The sequence below is a fragment of the Manacus vitellinus genome, unplaced genomic scaffold, assembly GCF_001715985.3.
Source record: "Manacus vitellinus isolate BGI_N305 unplaced genomic scaffold, ASM171598v3 scaffold_30_pilon, whole genome shotgun sequence".
In the NCBI taxonomy this organism is placed as follows: domain Eukaryota; kingdom Metazoa; phylum Chordata; class Aves; order Passeriformes; family Pipridae; genus Manacus; species Manacus vitellinus.
Window position 1 is genome coordinate 1,499,563 of NW_021940291.1, and position 18,661 is coordinate 1,518,223.

General features: G+C 38.4%; 1 protein-coding gene across 1 annotated transcript in view; it reads right to left on the bottom strand.

Annotated features, from left to right (window-relative positions):
- TRPM5 (transient receptor potential cation channel subfamily M member 5) overlaps positions 1-16,774 on the bottom strand; it is a 38,735-nt gene extending 21,961 nt beyond the window's left edge. The window contains exons 1-10 of the mRNA XM_025895464.2: positions 16,658-16,774; positions 15,521-15,701; positions 14,066-14,232; positions 10,643-10,823; positions 8,143-8,207; positions 6,145-6,336; positions 4,740-4,842; positions 3,885-4,003; positions 2,778-3,128; positions 389-520 (exon numbers count right to left, since the gene is read on the bottom strand). Of these exons, the coding sequence (XP_025751249.1) occupies positions 389-520; positions 2,778-3,128; positions 3,885-4,003; positions 4,740-4,842; positions 6,145-6,336; positions 8,143-8,207; positions 10,643-10,823; positions 14,066-14,232; positions 15,521-15,701; positions 16,658-16,774 (1,608 nt within the window). The remainder of the gene's footprint in view (positions 1-388; positions 521-2,777; positions 3,129-3,884; positions 4,004-4,739; positions 4,843-6,144; positions 6,337-8,142; positions 8,208-10,642; positions 10,824-14,065; positions 14,233-15,520; positions 15,702-16,657) is intronic.
- Between the last annotated feature and the right edge of the window lie 1,887 nt (positions 16,775-18,661).

Below are 18,661 nucleotides of genomic sequence, written 5' to 3' on the forward strand. Positions count from 1 at the left end.
CACACAGAGCACGTTAGCTAAGGACACTTCACTGCACCCTCTTCCCTCCCATCACGCTTGGACCCACTCAATTGACCCATTGTAGAAGGCACAAAACCTGTGCCTGAGAGTGTTGAGTCATCAGGAGCAGGGAAGGGAGGGCTGACTCTGCCGCAGAGGTTCAGGCTGTACTGATTTACACCTGCTGCTGCTCTGCCCTCCCTCCATCAGACCCCCTGGCCCCCACTGGCATGAGCCATGCAGAGATGAAAAGCCCTATAAATGCCACCTCCCGTATTTTGGAAACAAACCTATCTGTCATCTGAGCTGCAAGGCTGAGGAAAAAAACATCTCGTAAACTTGAAATACGTTAATATTTCACCTGGAGCAGCTACAGCTCAAAGCTTACCATAGCCCAGAAATAGTTTGCCATCTTGTGCCGGTTTTGAAGTACTGCCCATACAAACAAATCCCTCCAAGGATTTTCACTTTTCTGGTTCATATCCAAGGGCCCAGGTAATCGCTTTGTATTCATTTTATCCTGAAATATGGTTTGTAGAAATTAAAACGTGCTTTGCAGTCCGTTCCATGCAAATGACATGATCTAAGCTGCTCTTGGCCTTGCCAGCTACTTCTTCTTTTGATTTTTTTTTTCTTTTCTGTAGAACTAAGAGGTAATTAGCTCATTCTGTAGCTAGTCAAAGGATCCTTGTGTCCCTATTACAACTCAATATGTGTGAGAACATTCTGGATGAAATGGTGACTCCACTGAAGCCGATGGTAAAATTCTCATTGACTTTATTAAGGCCGGGATTTCACTGCTGGTGTGTAATATCATACAAGACAAACCTGTGATTAACTAATCTGAGCTTGCTTTCAATTATATTTGACTCTGCTTGACTGCCACAGAGGACATGGTTTCAGAGAAAAGGGAACAAAAGGCATTTTATTTCAACAGAAATAAATCTCGCCAAGGCCCTGTACAGTACAAGAGCAGAGTACGTCAATACCCCTTTTTAGTCATTCCTTTGAGAAACCTTTCACTTGCACAGGGAGCAGTTTAAGTAGAACGCTGCTTATTCCTTTAGCACTTGATAAAAAATTGTCCAGAGGAAGTGTAGCCACTTAGGTCAAGTTCTGAGTTTTAAGTATTTTTTAAAACTGCCTTTATATTTGTCGCATTAATTAGAAGCAGCGAGAGTATATTTATTCTTAATAAAACAAGTTTTTTGTGAGAATATAGTTTTTAATAATTTGAATTATGGAATTCTCTTCAAATTTATTTTGATGGCATTTTGGGGGGAGGTTAGGGGTGGGTTTCTTCAGTTCGTAGTGAGCTATTTAATACATTGAATTGCCTTGAAAACCTTGCAGGTGACAAACATATCCTAAAAGTCTCACCTGTCTTCATAACAACTAGTTCCTAACTTGAAACAACACACACAATTTAGCAACAGTGACACTGGTGTCCCAGTACTGTTGCCAATGACAATTGGATTGAGCCACTGTTGGGAAGCAGACATGGGAAGAAGCTTCTAAAGGAAAAAAGTTAGTAGACGGCGTGATCTGATATCTGAATCGGGCCTTATTTACAGCACTTAGCTTTAGCTCACTTACTGCCAAATGCCAGAAAGGCAAGTGAGATTTTGGGGCAAATTTTTATTTCTGTAAAATTTGTAAATCTGGAGTTTGCTTAATGACTTCAGAGGTTTTGTCCCAAGTTGTCTGTCCTTGGGAATGGAGAAACCGTGACCAGATTTAAACTTAACTTTTCATACTACCAATTAATTTAGAGATTACAAAACAAAAGTGATTTAAGCTCTTTAGTGAGATTTTTTTTAATAGTTTTTTGTTTTAACAGTTTTAAGATGGAATTAGAACTTGGCAAATAACAAATGGCTTAATTGTTTAGTTTATCTAAAACTAAATCTGAATGAAGTTTCTCTATATGTCTTTGTTTTGAAATCATGCATCCAAACTTATTTTAAATGCTTTTTCAAGAACTGTGTTACTTAGGAGTTTCAATATTAAATATACTGTCAAAATGCAAAAATGATGATGTATCTATGGCACATCTGTGGACTACAGACATTCCACAGATGTACCCATATCATGTTATCCTTGTCACATGGTGGCCAGTGTGCTTGCCAGGGCCACTTCACACAATCATTCTTACTTCTTGCTGTATGTTATGTCACTCAATAACAAGATTATAATGATCTAAAGGCAAGTATCATATACTGCATATTATTGAATATCCAGTCCACTCGTACACAGTATAAAGCTGGGACTAGTTTCATGGATAAAGACTACCATTTTCAGACCTGAGATTGAAAATGTCCATTGCCTGCTTTTCTTTCTCCTAGAAAATACTGCCTTTCAAATACTTCTGCTTGAAGTTCTGTACAAGAAATGCAGACTATTTTCATGTCTAATAAAAAGTGAGAGTGTGAAATACAGGGGCCTCTGTAGATTGTGAAACAAAGGCCATATCTTAGCAGTAGATCAAGGTACAGTGAAACCTTGCATAAAACCCCGGGGGGAAGAGAGGGGGAGAAAGAGGAATCACAATCTATCTTAGAAATAACTTTCTTTTCCTTTTTAATTTTGAAATTAAAAAGGTCAGACCATTTCAAATGTGATAATAATTGACTGAAAAAATGGATGAGAAACTGAAGTGACTATTCTGTCATCTTCCCTTTCCTTCCCTGCCCCACCCCAAAAGGCTAGACCTAGTTAAAATTGTTCAAATTGTAAACTGGAGTAGAGCAGAGCTACGATGTCAAGTTGCTACTCACAGATTTTTTCTTGCCTCCATGTCTGAGGTCTTGATAGAAACCTTTCCATGCATCATGAAGAAAATCCTTGAGAACTCTAGAGACCTCACTGAGAGCAAAGAGTGGGCAGATCTCCTGCTGCTCATTTTCCTGTTGACCAGTGAGCCCTGCCAAGGTCAGCTTGTTTTCTTCATGCTTCTTCAGAAGAAGTTCATAGAGGAGACATTTCTGAGAAATGGAACAGTAGAGTCGCTGCAGACGACTGTAGGTCAGGAATTCATATATGTTAGCCCCGTTGTCAATAAATAATCTTACGAATTCTGGTTTGTCATTGACCAGAGCATCCATCATCACTTCCTCCAGGTCACAGGACTACATTGATGAAGGGAGGAAAAGAAAAAAAAAAAAAAAAGAAGGAAGTTTTGGGGGGTAATCATGGCTGGATGACAAGAGGTAAGGTTTAACATGGGGACATGCATTGTCTTCCACCAGGTCAACAGTGGGTACAATGAGAAAGGGAGGAAAAGGAAAAAAAAAAAAAAAGAAGGAAGTTTTGGGGGGTAATCATGGCTGGATGACAAGAGGTAAGGTTTAACATGGGGACATGCATTGTCTTCCACCAGGTCAACAGTGGGTACAATGAGAAAGAGGTAGAACTATCTTGATTTCTCTGTGATAAAATGTCTGTGCAAGCAATAATGTGCAAACATCAGCACAAGTAGCCTGCTGTAGGACTTGTGGTGATGTTGGGTACACATTGCACTGCGTATTTATACAGCAGTTGAAAAGAGTGACATTCTTCCTACCACCTTCTAACAGTAATATCTTCCTGTTCTTGTGCTTTTAAGCTTTGGTTTGTTTGCCTACACAGAAGGGGGAGAAAGATTCTTGCCCCCAGAGAGTTCAAGAAAGAGATCATGACTGCTGAATTATTCCTCTGTACTCAGCCATTTTGATACAGGGGACCCTAAAGATAAACAGCCTCAGGAAGCATTATACTGCTGCCCAATCTCTTAGTGGAGCGTGCAGTAAGGTAGTGTTAAAAACTGAAGCCATCTTTTGGGATGTTCCAGTGTCCTGTACACATTGGATTATACACCCATTGCCCTGTAAGATAAAACCTGGTACCTTCCACTCCACGTCACCATTGAATATTTCACTTTTAGCAATGTCAAGTCTATTCCAGGCCACTGCCAGCTTCAGTTCATCCAGATATTCTTGGGCCTCCTGACTCTGACTTTTGCAGGCTGACAAAAATAGGAAAGGCAAATAAACTCAGTACTTTACACTTATGTTTAATTTAATATAGTATTGGTACTTTGGTTAGCAATACAAGCTCTCCTTCAGCTATCACAAATCTGTGGGTTGCTTAGCCAGGAACTCTTCACAGCAGATTTTTCTTGAACTAAGAAATATTAATATTCAAATATATTTTTTTTCCTAGCAGAATTCTCTATTAAACCATTAAGTTTAAATGGCTGTTCAAACCATTAAGTTAACAGAAACTGAAATACATGGCAGCACAAGTAATGTTTTCTTCCACAAGATACAGTGGAGATTTCTTATAGCAGAAATGGATTATTTCTGGAACTAAGGCCATTCTTGTCTACTTGTGGGTTTTGGTTTTGTTTTCTTGGTTTTTTTTTTGTGGTTTGTAATTGGGATAATATACTGCTCCGATATATTTTAGTTATTCTGTAACCTCTACTACTAAGAGAAGCAAGTGTTGAAATAAAGGAGCAATTAAATTAGTATAATACAATAGCATAAGACTAAAAAGCAAACGGTAGTTTAAAGCAAAGTTACAACAGCTATGGTAACTACCACAGTTAATTCGTCAATAAACAAACAAAAGAACAGTGCATCAGAAATGAAATCTGATCCAACAGCCAACTGAACTTGCATTGGAAAAAAGTGAAATATATTTATGGCATAGAAGATGTCAAAACAAGCATTACACTGTTCTATGTTTATTTTTCTTACCTTTTACTAAAGCTTTTAAAATGACTGTATCTAGTTCTTCTGAACCTTCTTGCTCAAAATTGTGCAGAGTTAAAAGATGCTGGTGTGAAATAATGTTTTGAATCTGTTGGGAGTTGAAACACAAGTCATTTTACACATTGTCCTACTGCTGTATATTAGTGCTTAAGAGCCCAGTGAAGATCACCCATACCATATTTTCCAAAAAGTTACATTCTAATTGTAAAGATGAGGTTTGGCAAGAAGACAAACATTATTAGTTGCTCATATATAAATAAGTCCTAAGGCAAGGAGGTAGTTACTGCTTTTCTAAAGTCACCTAGCAGGATAGGAGGAATCAGAATGTGGATATCCTGAGAACCAGAGAAGTACTTTAATTAAAAGATCCTTCCTTAACTCACATTCTTATTTGACTCATATTCATGCTATAGCCAGCATACCACTAGTTTTGTTTTATCTCATCCTGCTTTGACATTTAAGTTTTGCTCTCAGAGTTGTTTATTTAAAAGCATAGTCTCTAACTCTTCTTTGAGTAAAAGTTCTCAAATATTGATATATACAGAAGTCTCCTCTTTCCTTCTGTTTGTCTATTTATTGAGTTTTCTTTCTCACAGTGCAGCTGCACTGAGACTTTGTGAGCATCTGGCAATATTGCTTCTATATGCCTTTCATCCTCTTTTGTTAGTAATCTGGCAAAGTTCTTCCTGATGAATTCCTGATAAATTTAAACTTTTAAAGCTAAGGATTGTGGCAGGGACTGCAAAGAGTAAGTAGTGGATCAGGTCAGGTGGACTTAGTTTATCTCAGAGGCACACAGTGCTCTTCAGTTTTCATAAAAAAATTATTTCAAAGTGGTTTTTTTGTTTCTAAAAGGCTTATGCATAGTGGTTTAAGTCCAGCAACCTCAAGACAAAGAGTAAGGAAGACCTATGAATCTGTTTTGTCCTTCTTTTTTAAGAATAATAATATTTTAAGAGCAAGTAACTGACAATAGATAGGATAATTTCTAAACACACTTCATTCTATTTAATTTATTCATGCTTATCCACAACTAGGTTTCCATTAACAGCTGTAGATCATGAATTAGGTCTCTTCTGTCACAGCTGCACAAGCTCCACAGCTGTGGATATAAATAATGCTTCATGTCCTACAGAAGGACTGTGGAGTTCCTGGGTTCTGGCTGTTACTTGGGGAAATAATTGATGAAGGACAGAGCCCTAAGTGTTCAGCTGAATCACTGCAACAACAAAGTAGTTTGTATGATCAATTGAGCATTTGATTTTTATGTTGGGGGGGGTATCCTGTAACACTAGTGTCAAAGCACTGGAGAACCCAAAACTTCTGAGCAGCTTCTTGCCAAACCTGTACTGAATGGGCTACCGAAGCTACAAATGTTAGGAGAGCTCACTGTTAGTGTCCAGTGAAGAATGTCCTTCCACAAGAAGCTTTCTGCAGGGAATTTCTCCTTAAATTGCTTTTGAACAGCTTCTGGCACGATAAGCTGTGGGTCATTCATGAATTCAGCTAAGATGTCAGCTGTACCTCCAGACCCTGCTAGGATAAGCCAGGGAGCAGAATTTTCCAAACCGCTGCAGACTCTCTGTAGTTTAAAAAGTACATTTTCAGAATTCACATATGGAAAGAAAATGTTATTCAAAAGAAGGACTTCTAGGAAATTAGGAGTAAATGTGTATCTAAACCAGATTCACTATGGAATCAGTCCACTCCTCTAAGCTATTATTATTTTTCAGATTCTGTAGCAGGTCATACATGTATAGGCCCCTGACTATGCTTCTTTTCATGACACATCTGCTGAGTAGCTAAGCAACCTGATTTGGACAAACAATGCATAAAATTTCCTTGACCCTGACTTTTTTTCCCCCCTGAATTCTGTGTTTCAGCATAGTCAAGTGCAAGAGTAGCTTTACACAGAAATTATTAGCAGGCTTTTTGACATAGCATTTTTTTCTGCCTGCTACACCCAGTAAAGATGTGCTGAAAGTAAGGAATTTGCCTGTGGGAATACAACATTGGGCTACAGGAAAAAACACTGAATCATAGCAACTACAAGAGTTAAAGGCTATTAATTCTATTACTTGTGCAATTAGAATGAGTAAGGCAGGTAGTTGAGAGAAGAAAGCAGAGACCATGGCATCAAAATTGCACAATGACTATTTGCTGCCAGTCTATTTCTTCCTCTGGAGTTACACAGGACTCCATTGATTCAATTGTGGTGCAGAGTTTTTTCTCTAATTTCGGTGTTGAGGTTTTTTTGAGTTTTATAAAACTGTGGTAGTCTTTGGTGTGTATCATGCAACTTGTAATTAAAAAAAATGATGTTCTAAAAAAGTGTGAGCAGTTATCCCTTCCCAGCAGATTCCCAACAGCTTCAGCCAATCACATTTGGTCTCCAAGTCATGTTGTTCTCTAAAACTTTGAACAGAGGATTTATATGTCATAATTTGTGATTTTTCTAATCCAAAAATATAGGAAACACTGCAGTATTTAGCTTCTGAAAAAGAATCTCAAGAAGTGACATAATCCTAGTTTAAACAGTGAGATTTTTAATACCAGTGTTTGTTTTAGTCCAGCTGACAAAGTTATGACAAGACACAGGGACTGGAGACCGAAATTAGAAAACATCATCAGAAATGAGTCACTGTTCTGAGAGAGGTTACCAGCTTGCATGGCGCAATCTCATCACTTGAAAACTTTAAATTATGGTTAAATTATGTCTCTCTGAAGGTACTGTAGACAGAGAGTATTATTAAGAAAAAAAAACAAAAACAGAAATCAAGGAGTATGTCCTTGTTAACAAGCTCTTAAGTTGTAGAACTACTCAGGAAAAAAAAATCCAAACTGATCCTTCAATGAAGATTTGGGATTGTTAGCAGACAACATCCAGTCTTCTATCCTACAATGTTCTTTTGCTCAGTGGGACTAGGATACTATCATTTTAAATGGCATGTCTAGCAAACCTGGTCTTATACTTCCTCTGAGCTCTGGGACAGGCAGTTGTCTCATAGTTGCTGGACAGCACTGAATGATTCATCTCTTTTTTGTATGTGTTCTCAAGTAATAGCCTAGTATTTCTGTTTCACTAGATCTGGAACTGGCTTCTGTGAGTTTGTTTTGGTTTTGGATTCTTTCTTCCCACTGTACAAGCTGGCAATGGAAGCTTTAAGGATCAGCTGGTGCCTATTCAGAAGGAAATATTTCTCCCAAACAAATACTGGCAAATTTAATATTAACAGAACTCAATTCTTAATGGTGTATAGATATGAAATTTGACTTTATGTAAAGTGCCAATAGATGTGTTTGTCATCCAGCCAAATTTGCCATTAATTACTTGGCACCAGTTAATTTATTTTTCTAAAGTTGAAAACAGCTTCTTACAGCTTCTTACCTCAAGTGTGCCTGGTCCTCCATTTACGAGTAAGCAAAGCACAGGGATCTCAATGCTACCCGTTCCTGTGAAACAGATGGTTTAATTTTTAAAAAAGTTGATGGCTTTCACAAAGCTGTTGCAGTTTCACCAACCCCTCAAAAACACTTGTCCTCTACCACGCTGTTTTGGTGCCTACACGAACCTGCAGAAGTCAGGCAATTGCAGAAGCAAGTGGCAAAGGAAGAGAGTAACACCATCACCTACCAGACAGGGTCCTGGTCTAAGATTCAGGATGAAGGCACCTTTGCCTCGGACATCTTGTGTGATCCTTAGTAAGCATCCCGGCTGTTCTCACCTCAGTACACCTCAGCTGCACAATATGGATACTGGGACCTCTGTGTGTCATACCACTGTTGAATTTTTGTGTTATTTATTTACTGCAAGGCTATCAGGCTATGGAGTAATGGAGCTGCCTTAGGGTGCAGAACAAGATAGTTATGTTTTCAGAGAGGCAGCTACCATTATTTATATTAAAATACAGTTAGAAGTGAAAAGCTCTCAGTTCAACCCTGGTGTTATGTGTGTGCTGGAAGATGCAGTGGAATCCAGGAGAAAAGCCTTATAAAAGGAGGATTTAGGAATATGAAGAGCCTGACTGTGTAGACCAGCTAGGGTGAGATGAGTCAGATATGATTTGATAGGAACCATATACTCCTCATTATTCTGGTTAAACAGCTTAAAATTTCATTCAGCACAGTCTAGTGTGGTGATTAATAACAACATAATTGGATACTTTTAAAAGAAATGCTAATGAAATATTTAACATATCATGGCAGCAGGGGAAGAAATGAGGTCAGCATCCCTGTCCTAAGACATCCTCCCACAGGGGCCCATGTATTTTTAGATGGTTTATACTGTAAATGCTGTACTCTGTAATCCAAAGGTGACTATAGATTGGCCTGAAGGAGCTCAATTAAAACAGTAGCATCATGAGATGAATGCCTCTTTCAGCTGGAAGATAAAAGGCATTTGGTCCAAATGCTTTTTTGATGTTTCCCTTTGTAGATCTCGCAGAACTGTGTACAGATCTCCTTTTACTTTTTGTTTTCTCTCTTGTGGGATGACTACAAAGATGATGTTGGACTGAGCTGTAGCCAGGATGCGATTGGCAAGTAACCTAATTTGTTTTAGTGAATGGCATAGCACTGTCATACCTCTCTAAGGTGATGTTCTTTGAAGAGTGACCTCTGTGACTACACATTCCTCAAGGTATGGTTAAGTCTTCAAATATTCTTCACTTACCATAGATTTAGATAAAATCTAGCCAGAGGAGGGGCTAGTGTATTCTGACTTTATGCTGGGAAGGTGGAAAGTCCTTAATTGCAAAGAATATTTACTATATTAAAACATTTCCCCTAAAAGACTTCTAGATGTTTTTTAAAATAGGGAAATTCTGCATGACCTTAATAAAGTGTTTTACTTCAATAAAGTCACATAGCTGTGCTCAGCTTGTATATAAATGAACCTAAATGAATGACATTGGTTTTGTTTATAGAAGATAACGCTGAATTCAGTATGTTCCAGTGAAATATTTGTCATATGAATCAGCATTCTTTGTCAGAATATTGTTCCACTGAGATCTGTTCAATCAGATTTGGTTTGCAAGCCAAAAGAGGCTTTGTGATTCTCAGCAGTACAGCCTCAGCCTACCCTTACAGCCCACCTGTGGTCTTTCCTATGTGAGTCACCAGATAAGTATTTTTCACATGCATTCATGGTCTCAGGTACATCTGTGCAACCATACTATGGGCTATGTAATGGAATATTCCATTATGCATACAACTGTGAATAAGTGTGCTCTCCCTTCTGTTTCAGCTGTGCTAGCATTGCAGGTATTACAGAAACAAAGGAAAGGCAAAAGTAATTGAATTAGTCCTACAACTGAATTCTTTCCACAAATAGACCTGCCCAACACTCAGTTCTTATTATAAACAAAGGTCACATACGTTTAGATGGCCATTAGCCATTACAGTATTTACCCAGGATAATGTTTTATCCTGAAATAAATATGGCTTAAAATATTTCAGAGGGCTTTAGAACAAGTCTTTTCTTCCAGTGTGGGAGCACTTCAAGACCTCGTGTATGAGAGGGGATAAAAGTACACAACAATGAATATCAATCTCTTAGAACCACTGGTTAAGGCACTTGAAGCTGGATTTATTTTCCATTTGTTGTGTTTAAGGCAATTTGAGCTATGCTTTGAAGATCAGCTTTGAGCTACATTTAAGGAGATGCAATAGAAGTCCAGATTTTTGGTTCAAAGAGCAGCTTTCTCTACTTCAGAAGCTACCGAAGTTCTGCCTCTTACATAATGTCAAATGTGTTTACTTGATCTTGCCTATGTAAGCAATTGTCCAATTTGGGAATTGGACCTGCCTTTGATAAGGCCAGGGCCCCACAGGTATCACCATAATATCAGCATTACTCAAGTTAGCATGCCTATATAGAACCTACTTACCACCATATCCAGTACGCTGTTCTGAAATGTGCTTTTCCAAGGTGAAACGTAGCTTAGTGGTTCCATCTGGCTCATCTGGTGTTACATGGTCCACCAAAATAAAGTGGGAATGGTTGTGGTCCAAAGAATATGGTGGGCCTTGAATATCATCATCTGATTGATAGTGTACAAGACTTTCATTCTAAAGAGAGGAGGAGAGATGTTAGTGTTCTCTGCAAAACCCAGTCCATGTTTTAATGTGCTTAATCTCCATTTCTGTGCTGTTTGCACCCTGAGACACCACACCACCTATGAGACACTTGAACAGATTCTTGAAAAAGTGTAGAGGAGAATGTGCTCCTTCTGAAAGGGATCGGATTTGACAGGATTGAGAACTGAAGTCCCTGAAGTTTCCCTCTTGGCCTCTGCAAAATATAGTGACATCAATCACCATCTCTGGAATGTAGGTTTTGGAAATGTTTGTTGGACAAACAGAAAGGGACCATGAGACCCCATAATTGTGGATGGAGCTGTAAAGCCTCAGCTGGTATAAAGAAGGGCAAACCTATTAGTTACAGTAGCATTTTGTCCATGTTTAGGCCAGTAGATAAGTTAGCCTGCCACATGTCCATAGCAATTTAAACGCAGCTGTACTTAACTGACAGGGTTATATGAAGTCTAATCATTATTCTCAGTTTGGAAATTGTATTCTAAAAGAGTGAGAGACGGATTTTAGAAAGTGAAATCTTCTTATCTTTTTTTTTTTTTGTGTGAGGGGTGTTATATTGTTAAATGATTTATTAGTGATTTTTGGCATAAAATCAGTCTAGGTAAAATAGAACCCCTGTTATAGTCTTCCACACACATACTTTTTCAAGCTCCCCTTACTTCCTTAATACATCTTTCTTTTCTACTGTTGCACATCCACTTTGATACTGCATTCCTAGCTGCAAGCCAGGCTGTAAATGCCTGGTTATTATTTTTCATTTTCATAATTACTGTCCTCTTGCAAGTAGGTCAGATTAAAACAACTGCTTAAAATCAGCATTTCCTTCTATCATGCCTGTTTCCAGTTCCTGCAGCCTTTGAGTTGATGAGCAAAACTCAGACTGTCAGCTTGACTATTGTGACTGTATTGCATTTTCCTCACCCTAATTGTGTGGGCACAGACAGGTGTCAAATCCTTTTGAGAACATAGCTGTGTAACTACTGTCATTAAGGTATGGCAGAGAGATTTACATTCAGGTATTTAAGAGCCAGGTCGTATGTAGGGCCTTCCTCAATCTCAGTTTTTGGCAGTGTCTGATAGAGGAGGAGGTGCCCAGTTGAATCCTGGGAAAAGTCCAACCCAGCAGTTATCCATGTTCTCCACAGACAAGACTAAGGCTGATGTTGAAGAGGCAGTGAAAGAGCTCATAGCAGCACTACTAATGCATAAAAACATGAAGCAACCCAGAGGACAAGTTCCTTCATGCTGCACGCGCATATCACGCTCTTACGTCGCTTTCTGAAATGAAGCTGCATACAGCCAAACCGAAATCTCCTTCAAACAAGGTGAAAAGGGCTATTATCAGGCATGTTCCTATCGCTTCTCTCCTTGTCAGTGGCTCTGGGAAGAGTAGGAAAATCAGATGCTGTTCCAGGAAAAACAGCAGTAAACTTGCACATCCTTTACAAACAGCAAGTGCCACAGATTTCTTTTATCTCCTTCTCTCTGTCTCTCATTTGTTGGGGAAAGCTTCTTGATACAATTAATTTCCTTCAGATTTTTTGTTTTGGCAGAGGGTGTGCCTACATTCTGCTGCCATGCAACATTAAGCCTACTCACCCAAGATCTGGCCTTTGACTAGGCACAGAGGCACAACAAACAATTGAAAAAGGCCCTTTGGGATTTTCCTATTTATTCTCTGAAAATGTGGAAGTGATGTTTCAATAATGTTTAAAGCACACCATTAACACAGAAGAGATGGGAAGGATCAACTGATTTCAGGGCTTGTTTTTCTCCTTGCTAGTGTGGATTGTTAGCTCTATTTTATACAACAAGCTGCCTGTGTTAGTGCCAAGTATAAAAAGAGTTGGGTTTAGATCAACATCCCTGTCTGTAGTTCCTTTGTCTTAAAGTTACTGACTAAAATCCAAAATGTTTTTGGGTAGAAGCTGTGCCAGAAGTCATAGGGTCAGGAACGTTCTTTACAAAATATTCCTTGCCAAAGAATTCAGGCTTTAGTTAAGGGAGAGAAAATCTAATGCAATAAAAAGACCAGTGCACTTGTTTTGTAGGTGCTGACTGGGAAAGGTGCAGATGCATTTTGATCACTTAACCTACCAGAGAGGTGAAATAGTTTGCATTTGCTAAAGCAACTTTCCTGAGCAAAATTCACAAACATAATGAACCAAATTCTTTCCTCTGAGGTCCTTTCAGACCAGTTCACCCACACAAATAGGTTAAAATCCTCCAGCTAAAGAGTCCCACCTGGTAGAACACACAGGTGGCTGTTGTTGGCAAAAAAGGATGAAAAAAGGGGAAGCCAAATTACAATAAATCACTGATATGGTCTGGCAGTCTCCCAGCTGCTAGCTGGTACTTGCAGGCCTATCTGAAAGAGCTGCTAGGTTTGAGTTCATTTGTTTCTTAGTTTCTGCAGGGGAATGAAATAGCACAGAGAAACTGTCATTCGTTGATATTACACACCTATTTTATTGTTATAATATTTTGCTTAGGACAGACGGTATCCCCAGTGACAAAAAGGTAATGCTACATTTTTTTTTCTTCACTTGCAGATCAATTTAGCATTGACACTTTAAGAAATTGTTTTGTTGGGTGAGGGTTTTTATTTGTTGGTTTGTTTTGGTTTTGTTTTTTTCTTCCCAAGAACTTTGATTTCTTTGACCCAAATTGAGAAGTCCCTAAAGCCTCCAATAACTGGGCAAAATCCTGCATAGCTAGTATTGTTGGCCTGGCGTATTAAGCAATTTTTTGCATATTAGACACCAATTCAGTGGCTACTCAAGAAAACCTTGTTGTGGAATATTTATGTCTGGTTTTCCATAACAGAAAACATGCTTTTTACAGTATTTATATAATAGCTTGGAGTAAGTGATTCTGCAGTAAGTGGACAGGGGAAAAAAACATTGAAGGTGCCTTATTCTATGTGCTCTTTTCCTGACTTTCATCCTTGCGCGAATGTCTAATGCTGCCATCTGCGGGATATCTCTGGAATCGCTGCAGCGTGCACCGAATGCGCAGGGCACAGAATCATTCGGCTCTAAATCCTTCTTGCTCTTTATTTTTTTTTACCAAAACACAGTTTAAACCCCACTTTTTTTTTTTTTTTTTTTTTTACGGTTCTATAAAAGTTGTTTTGCCATCTACTTCCAAATTTTGTAAACGTGCAGCTTATATCTGAACAATCCGGTTTCACAAGTAGAATAAGTGAAAAGTACCTTTGTGTTGTCCAGAATTTCTCTGTGCCGAATTTTTTTGAGTGAAGTTATTCCTATGGCAATCACGCTTACTCTGGATGAAGTGCTAGCCAGTGCAAGATCTCGGACTGCCTGCACTAACTGTCTTGTTATTCCTACACGTAAAGCACTGGTAAAAATCCAGGCACCTGAAATTAGTTTTTAAAAACAGTTAGATGATTTCTTTGTAATTGAATATGTTTGTATGTCAAGTAAAATTACCTGCAGTATTGGATTTAAGGGTTTTTTTTAGGTAGATAAAGCGAAGACAGGTCTTGATGGACTATAACATACAAATTACATAAGACTTTAATAAGGAAAACAAGAAGAAATTATATGCCCAAGCAAACATTCTTCACTCACTGTCTAAACACAAGCAGAAACATCACTGTACCAGGCAGTTCTGACTGCTGCCTCTTTAGGAGAGTAGAATTTATAGCAGCATTGTTAGGGTGACAAGGAATCATGAACTCTCAAGGTAAACAGATAGCTGGCCTTTTTCAAATATGTAACATAAAGAGACTGGAGATCTCGATGCTGTCCAGTTTTAAGTACAGAAGGCATGTGGAGCTAGAGAATAACTGTGTGGCACAGAAGTACCAGAATGAACTTCAGTACTGGGCTTTTGTTATTAGAAAAAGCAAAACTGTTACAATCTTGTCTGGAACAGTGAAGCTAAACCAAGAGATTGCTGTGAAATGCTCACAGATATTTTCAGTTTGTTTTGCAGGTGTTTTCATAAAGCTATGGAGAAAAAAATGTCCTCTTACACGAAAGTCATTTCCATGCCTATTCCCAGACATTGGAGGGTTTGGTTTTGTTTTTAAATGCTTTTCACTACTCTTGTAATTCATGTGAACAGCCAGGGAGAAAGTGAGCTAACTTACTTTGTGTTATACATTAACAAGGTCTTTTTGTTAATCTTGAGTTTAATCATAGGCAGTTTGACTAGTAAAGTTTGTTCAACTCTTAGCTTTGACAAAAACAAGATTTCAAGAAGTAAAATGGCTGTAGCATGATTTTGACTAGTAGCTAAAAAGTGAGAAGGGAGAAAACAAGAATTCTTATTTTTTAACTAAATTCACACTTACTGAAGTCAAATTATACTGCTCTCTTAAGAATTATTTTATGACACCAAAGAGAGACAGTGTATTTGGTCCTATCTCATGCTATCTTTCTAATCTCATCTCTGAGGAAATAATATCAGGTAATTTTACACTTCAGGAATGGTTGCCTAGAGTAGTTTGGTTCAAAATAACTTATTTTTGCTCCTATAATACAATCACTTTAATTTTCAAAGCTATTTACATGCAGGTTGTAGATTGCATTCAGGAAAGTCTTGAATTTCCAAAAATTGTGAGCAGATCCATTGTCATTAGCTAGGTGTGAGAATCCAGCAGGAATACAAATTCCGTCTTTAACACCTAAAGCACTAACCTGTGCTTTGAGCTACCTTTATAAGTCCTTTCTTTAAGGTGTCCTGTAGCCAGGGCTTCATCCGGAGATTTTCTTCTTCCCCTACTAAAGACACAACCAAGTTGGGAGCAGGAAGCTTCCATTTGTTGAGCATAACTTCAAATATAATTCCAGGGTGAATGGTACTTGGAACCTTAATAAACTTCAACAAACAAAAAAAACCCCAGTGAATAGAGATAGGACAGTTGGATAAAGTAAAGAGATTGTCCATGGTAAATGCAGAGGGGAATTATCATAAACTTGGTTATTTAAGAAAAAATTATTTGAGCAAGAACCAACAGAGAATTAAATACTAGAATTAATTTAGCAGGCTTCTATATAATTGCCATCTCAGTAATTGGGCCAGTTCCATGGGCTAGTTCTGTGTTGCAGACTGACATATTACACTCTCCTCTAATGCTGCTGCCTTTGGTTTCGTGGCAGTCTAGCAAAGCCAACAAATTTCTTAGGTGTTTCTTGTTTCTGCACAAGATGAAAAATTTCACCTGAATTCATGTCTGTTTTTCAAGGACACATTACATGAATCTATTGCTTCTTCAGTTCTGTATATATTTTGACTTTGTGCTTAAGACTTTATGATGAAACAAAATCTTAAGGCAGATTTCAGGAATTCCTAGGAAGTCCTTCTGCTCTATCACGGGACTAGTGAGCAGGTGGATCTGTCTGTATGTATCCTTCTCTGCATATTAACAGAATAGAGAGAGAACTTTAGGAAAACTCTTGAAACAGCTCAAAAGAATGTTTAAAATGTTGAAATCCAAGTTAGTATTTTTTGGCAGAAAGTTGTAAAAACAGGGAATGATGCAAAATGAAGGAAGTAGGGCACATAATTGATTTTTTTTTTTTTATAAGGGAAAAGTTATCAACTCTACTTGTAGCATATCATTGCAAATCAGCTGATTGACTCCTGTATATTAATAGGCCATATTTTAAACCACATTCATGTTCAGGAAGGTATGGTCCCTACTTTGAGTACAATGTGGTGCCTCACACTGTGGCACTTTGACCCTCACTGTTACAGTCTCTACATTTGTTGCTAAGAAGTAATAGCTGAACAGCAGCAATTGTGTTAAAGGGTTAAAATCCTCAGTGGCCCACCTTTCCATGTTTCTTCCCAGAAGCTGTGAAGTCTATTTCTCCTATGCAGTATGGTAGTTCTCTTTTGACAGCTTCCTCTTTGTCACTGCTGCAGAGCTTGGTTTCCATTTCCTCCATTGAATTTATAAGGTGACTGAGCACCAGTAGACCAAGCTGTTCACTGAGATGACAGAGAACTGGAAAATGAGAAGCTATTTAAATTGGAGAGGCCACAAAATCCACTGGCATACATCTAGCTGAGTTTTTAGTCAAATATTTTACTTTTTTACTATTATGCTTGTAATGTTCAGCTGAAATTGGAGGTCTTTGCACCAAATGTCAGACATTATATATAGGAGGAGGCAGATTCCACAGAACACTATCTAACGTAAGTTATAAAAAGGAATAATGAAGGAATAAGGCTCCCTCAACTCTCATTTAGCAAGCAGAAAGCTGAGTTGCAGGGTGCAAGACCCTGCAATCTGTCCAAAGGCATGAGAGATGTCTCAGAGCCCAAAGGTGACCCTGATTCTACAAGAGAGAAAGAGGAGTCTCAGCCACAAACGATTTCAAACAAGAGTAGAGCTGTGTCAGTGAGTGTCTGAGTCATGGTTTCTTGATGTCGTGCTTCATGTTGCTGTGACTTGTATTACCTGACATGAATGCTAAATAACTAAGTGATGACATTGTACTTGTCTGAAGATACTTTAGGAGAGGTTTACTCTCTGTTTGCTGTAGGAATAAGCTATTTATTCATAAGCCAGAGTATTTAAGGCCAGGCTGTACTCAACAGGAACACACAGTTCAAAAACACAGGTGGTTTTCTCCATATGTGGCTACAGGAATGACAGCAAGTGATCTGTCCTAGTGCAAAGGTCATATAACAAGAGTTGTTGTTCTGCATTACATGAGGCACTGGAAAGGTCTGCTTGCTTTTCCCATGTTCCAGCTTGACCAAACTGACAGAATTATGATCTGAAAAATATAGATTTCAAGTTGTATGCCTTATTTTGTTTCTTTTTAAAACAAAAGCAATGAAATAGCTCTCTCCCCTCTGCCTTCATCTGCATATTGAAGTATGTATCCAGTCTTTTAAAGAAACCCCTTGTGATACTAAGCCAGCAATGGTAACCAATTCTGCATTAATCTTTATTTCTCAGTCCAAGAGATTTGCTGTGGACTTAAAAGTGGGTCAAGTTAGCGAGTCTCTTGTGGGTCTATTAGAATGCTCCAGTAGAGGGAGCAGGCCCTCCAGCTGTTCCCTTAGTCTGGGAACTCTTTTAGGAACTTGCGCCCTGGCTGCTTCCCCCCTGCTGCCTCTATATTTTCTTCTCTTCTGTTTTCTGTGAAAACATTGCTCAGAGTTGCCTTTTTTTTCTCCAATCTGCCTCTGAAAAGTGGTTATGAACCCTCTCATGATTTACCTCCCCTATAGCTATGCCACACCTCTGTATCCACTCCCAAACTTCTGCTGGAGATCACAGTTTGAAGATGCTTGTTCTCATTCTCCCTGCCTGCTTGCTACTCATTTCTGGACAGAACAAAGTGTTGATTGTGAACAGTAAGATATTAGACTACTCTGGTTAAGAGTCTTACCTAAAAGAACTTCTTTTGGATCATCAATTATGGTAGCCACAGCAAAGCCCACCTTTTTGTTCAAGTCCACTTTTCCACTGGAGGTGCAGCTTTATCTCCTGAGAGCATTGAAGAGAGTATTCTGGGAAAAAATAGTTAATACAGAGTAATAATAATACATTTTGTCTGCTATAAAGTGCAGAAAACACTTCCTGGAACTTGCTGACAGAACAAAGGGTTTAATTAGAGAAAAGTTTTCAGGACTGAATTTCCAGGGTACATTAGTCACTGTTCATCACTATCCTAGACAGTACACACATATTTATAGCTTCATACAAGCAATGAACTTGGAATAGATATTAATTTACAGAGTAATCTGATGGTTAATTTGGCCTCAAGTGGTTAATTTTAAGTCCCGTTCTAGACTTTAGCTTGCAAAATTCTCTCATG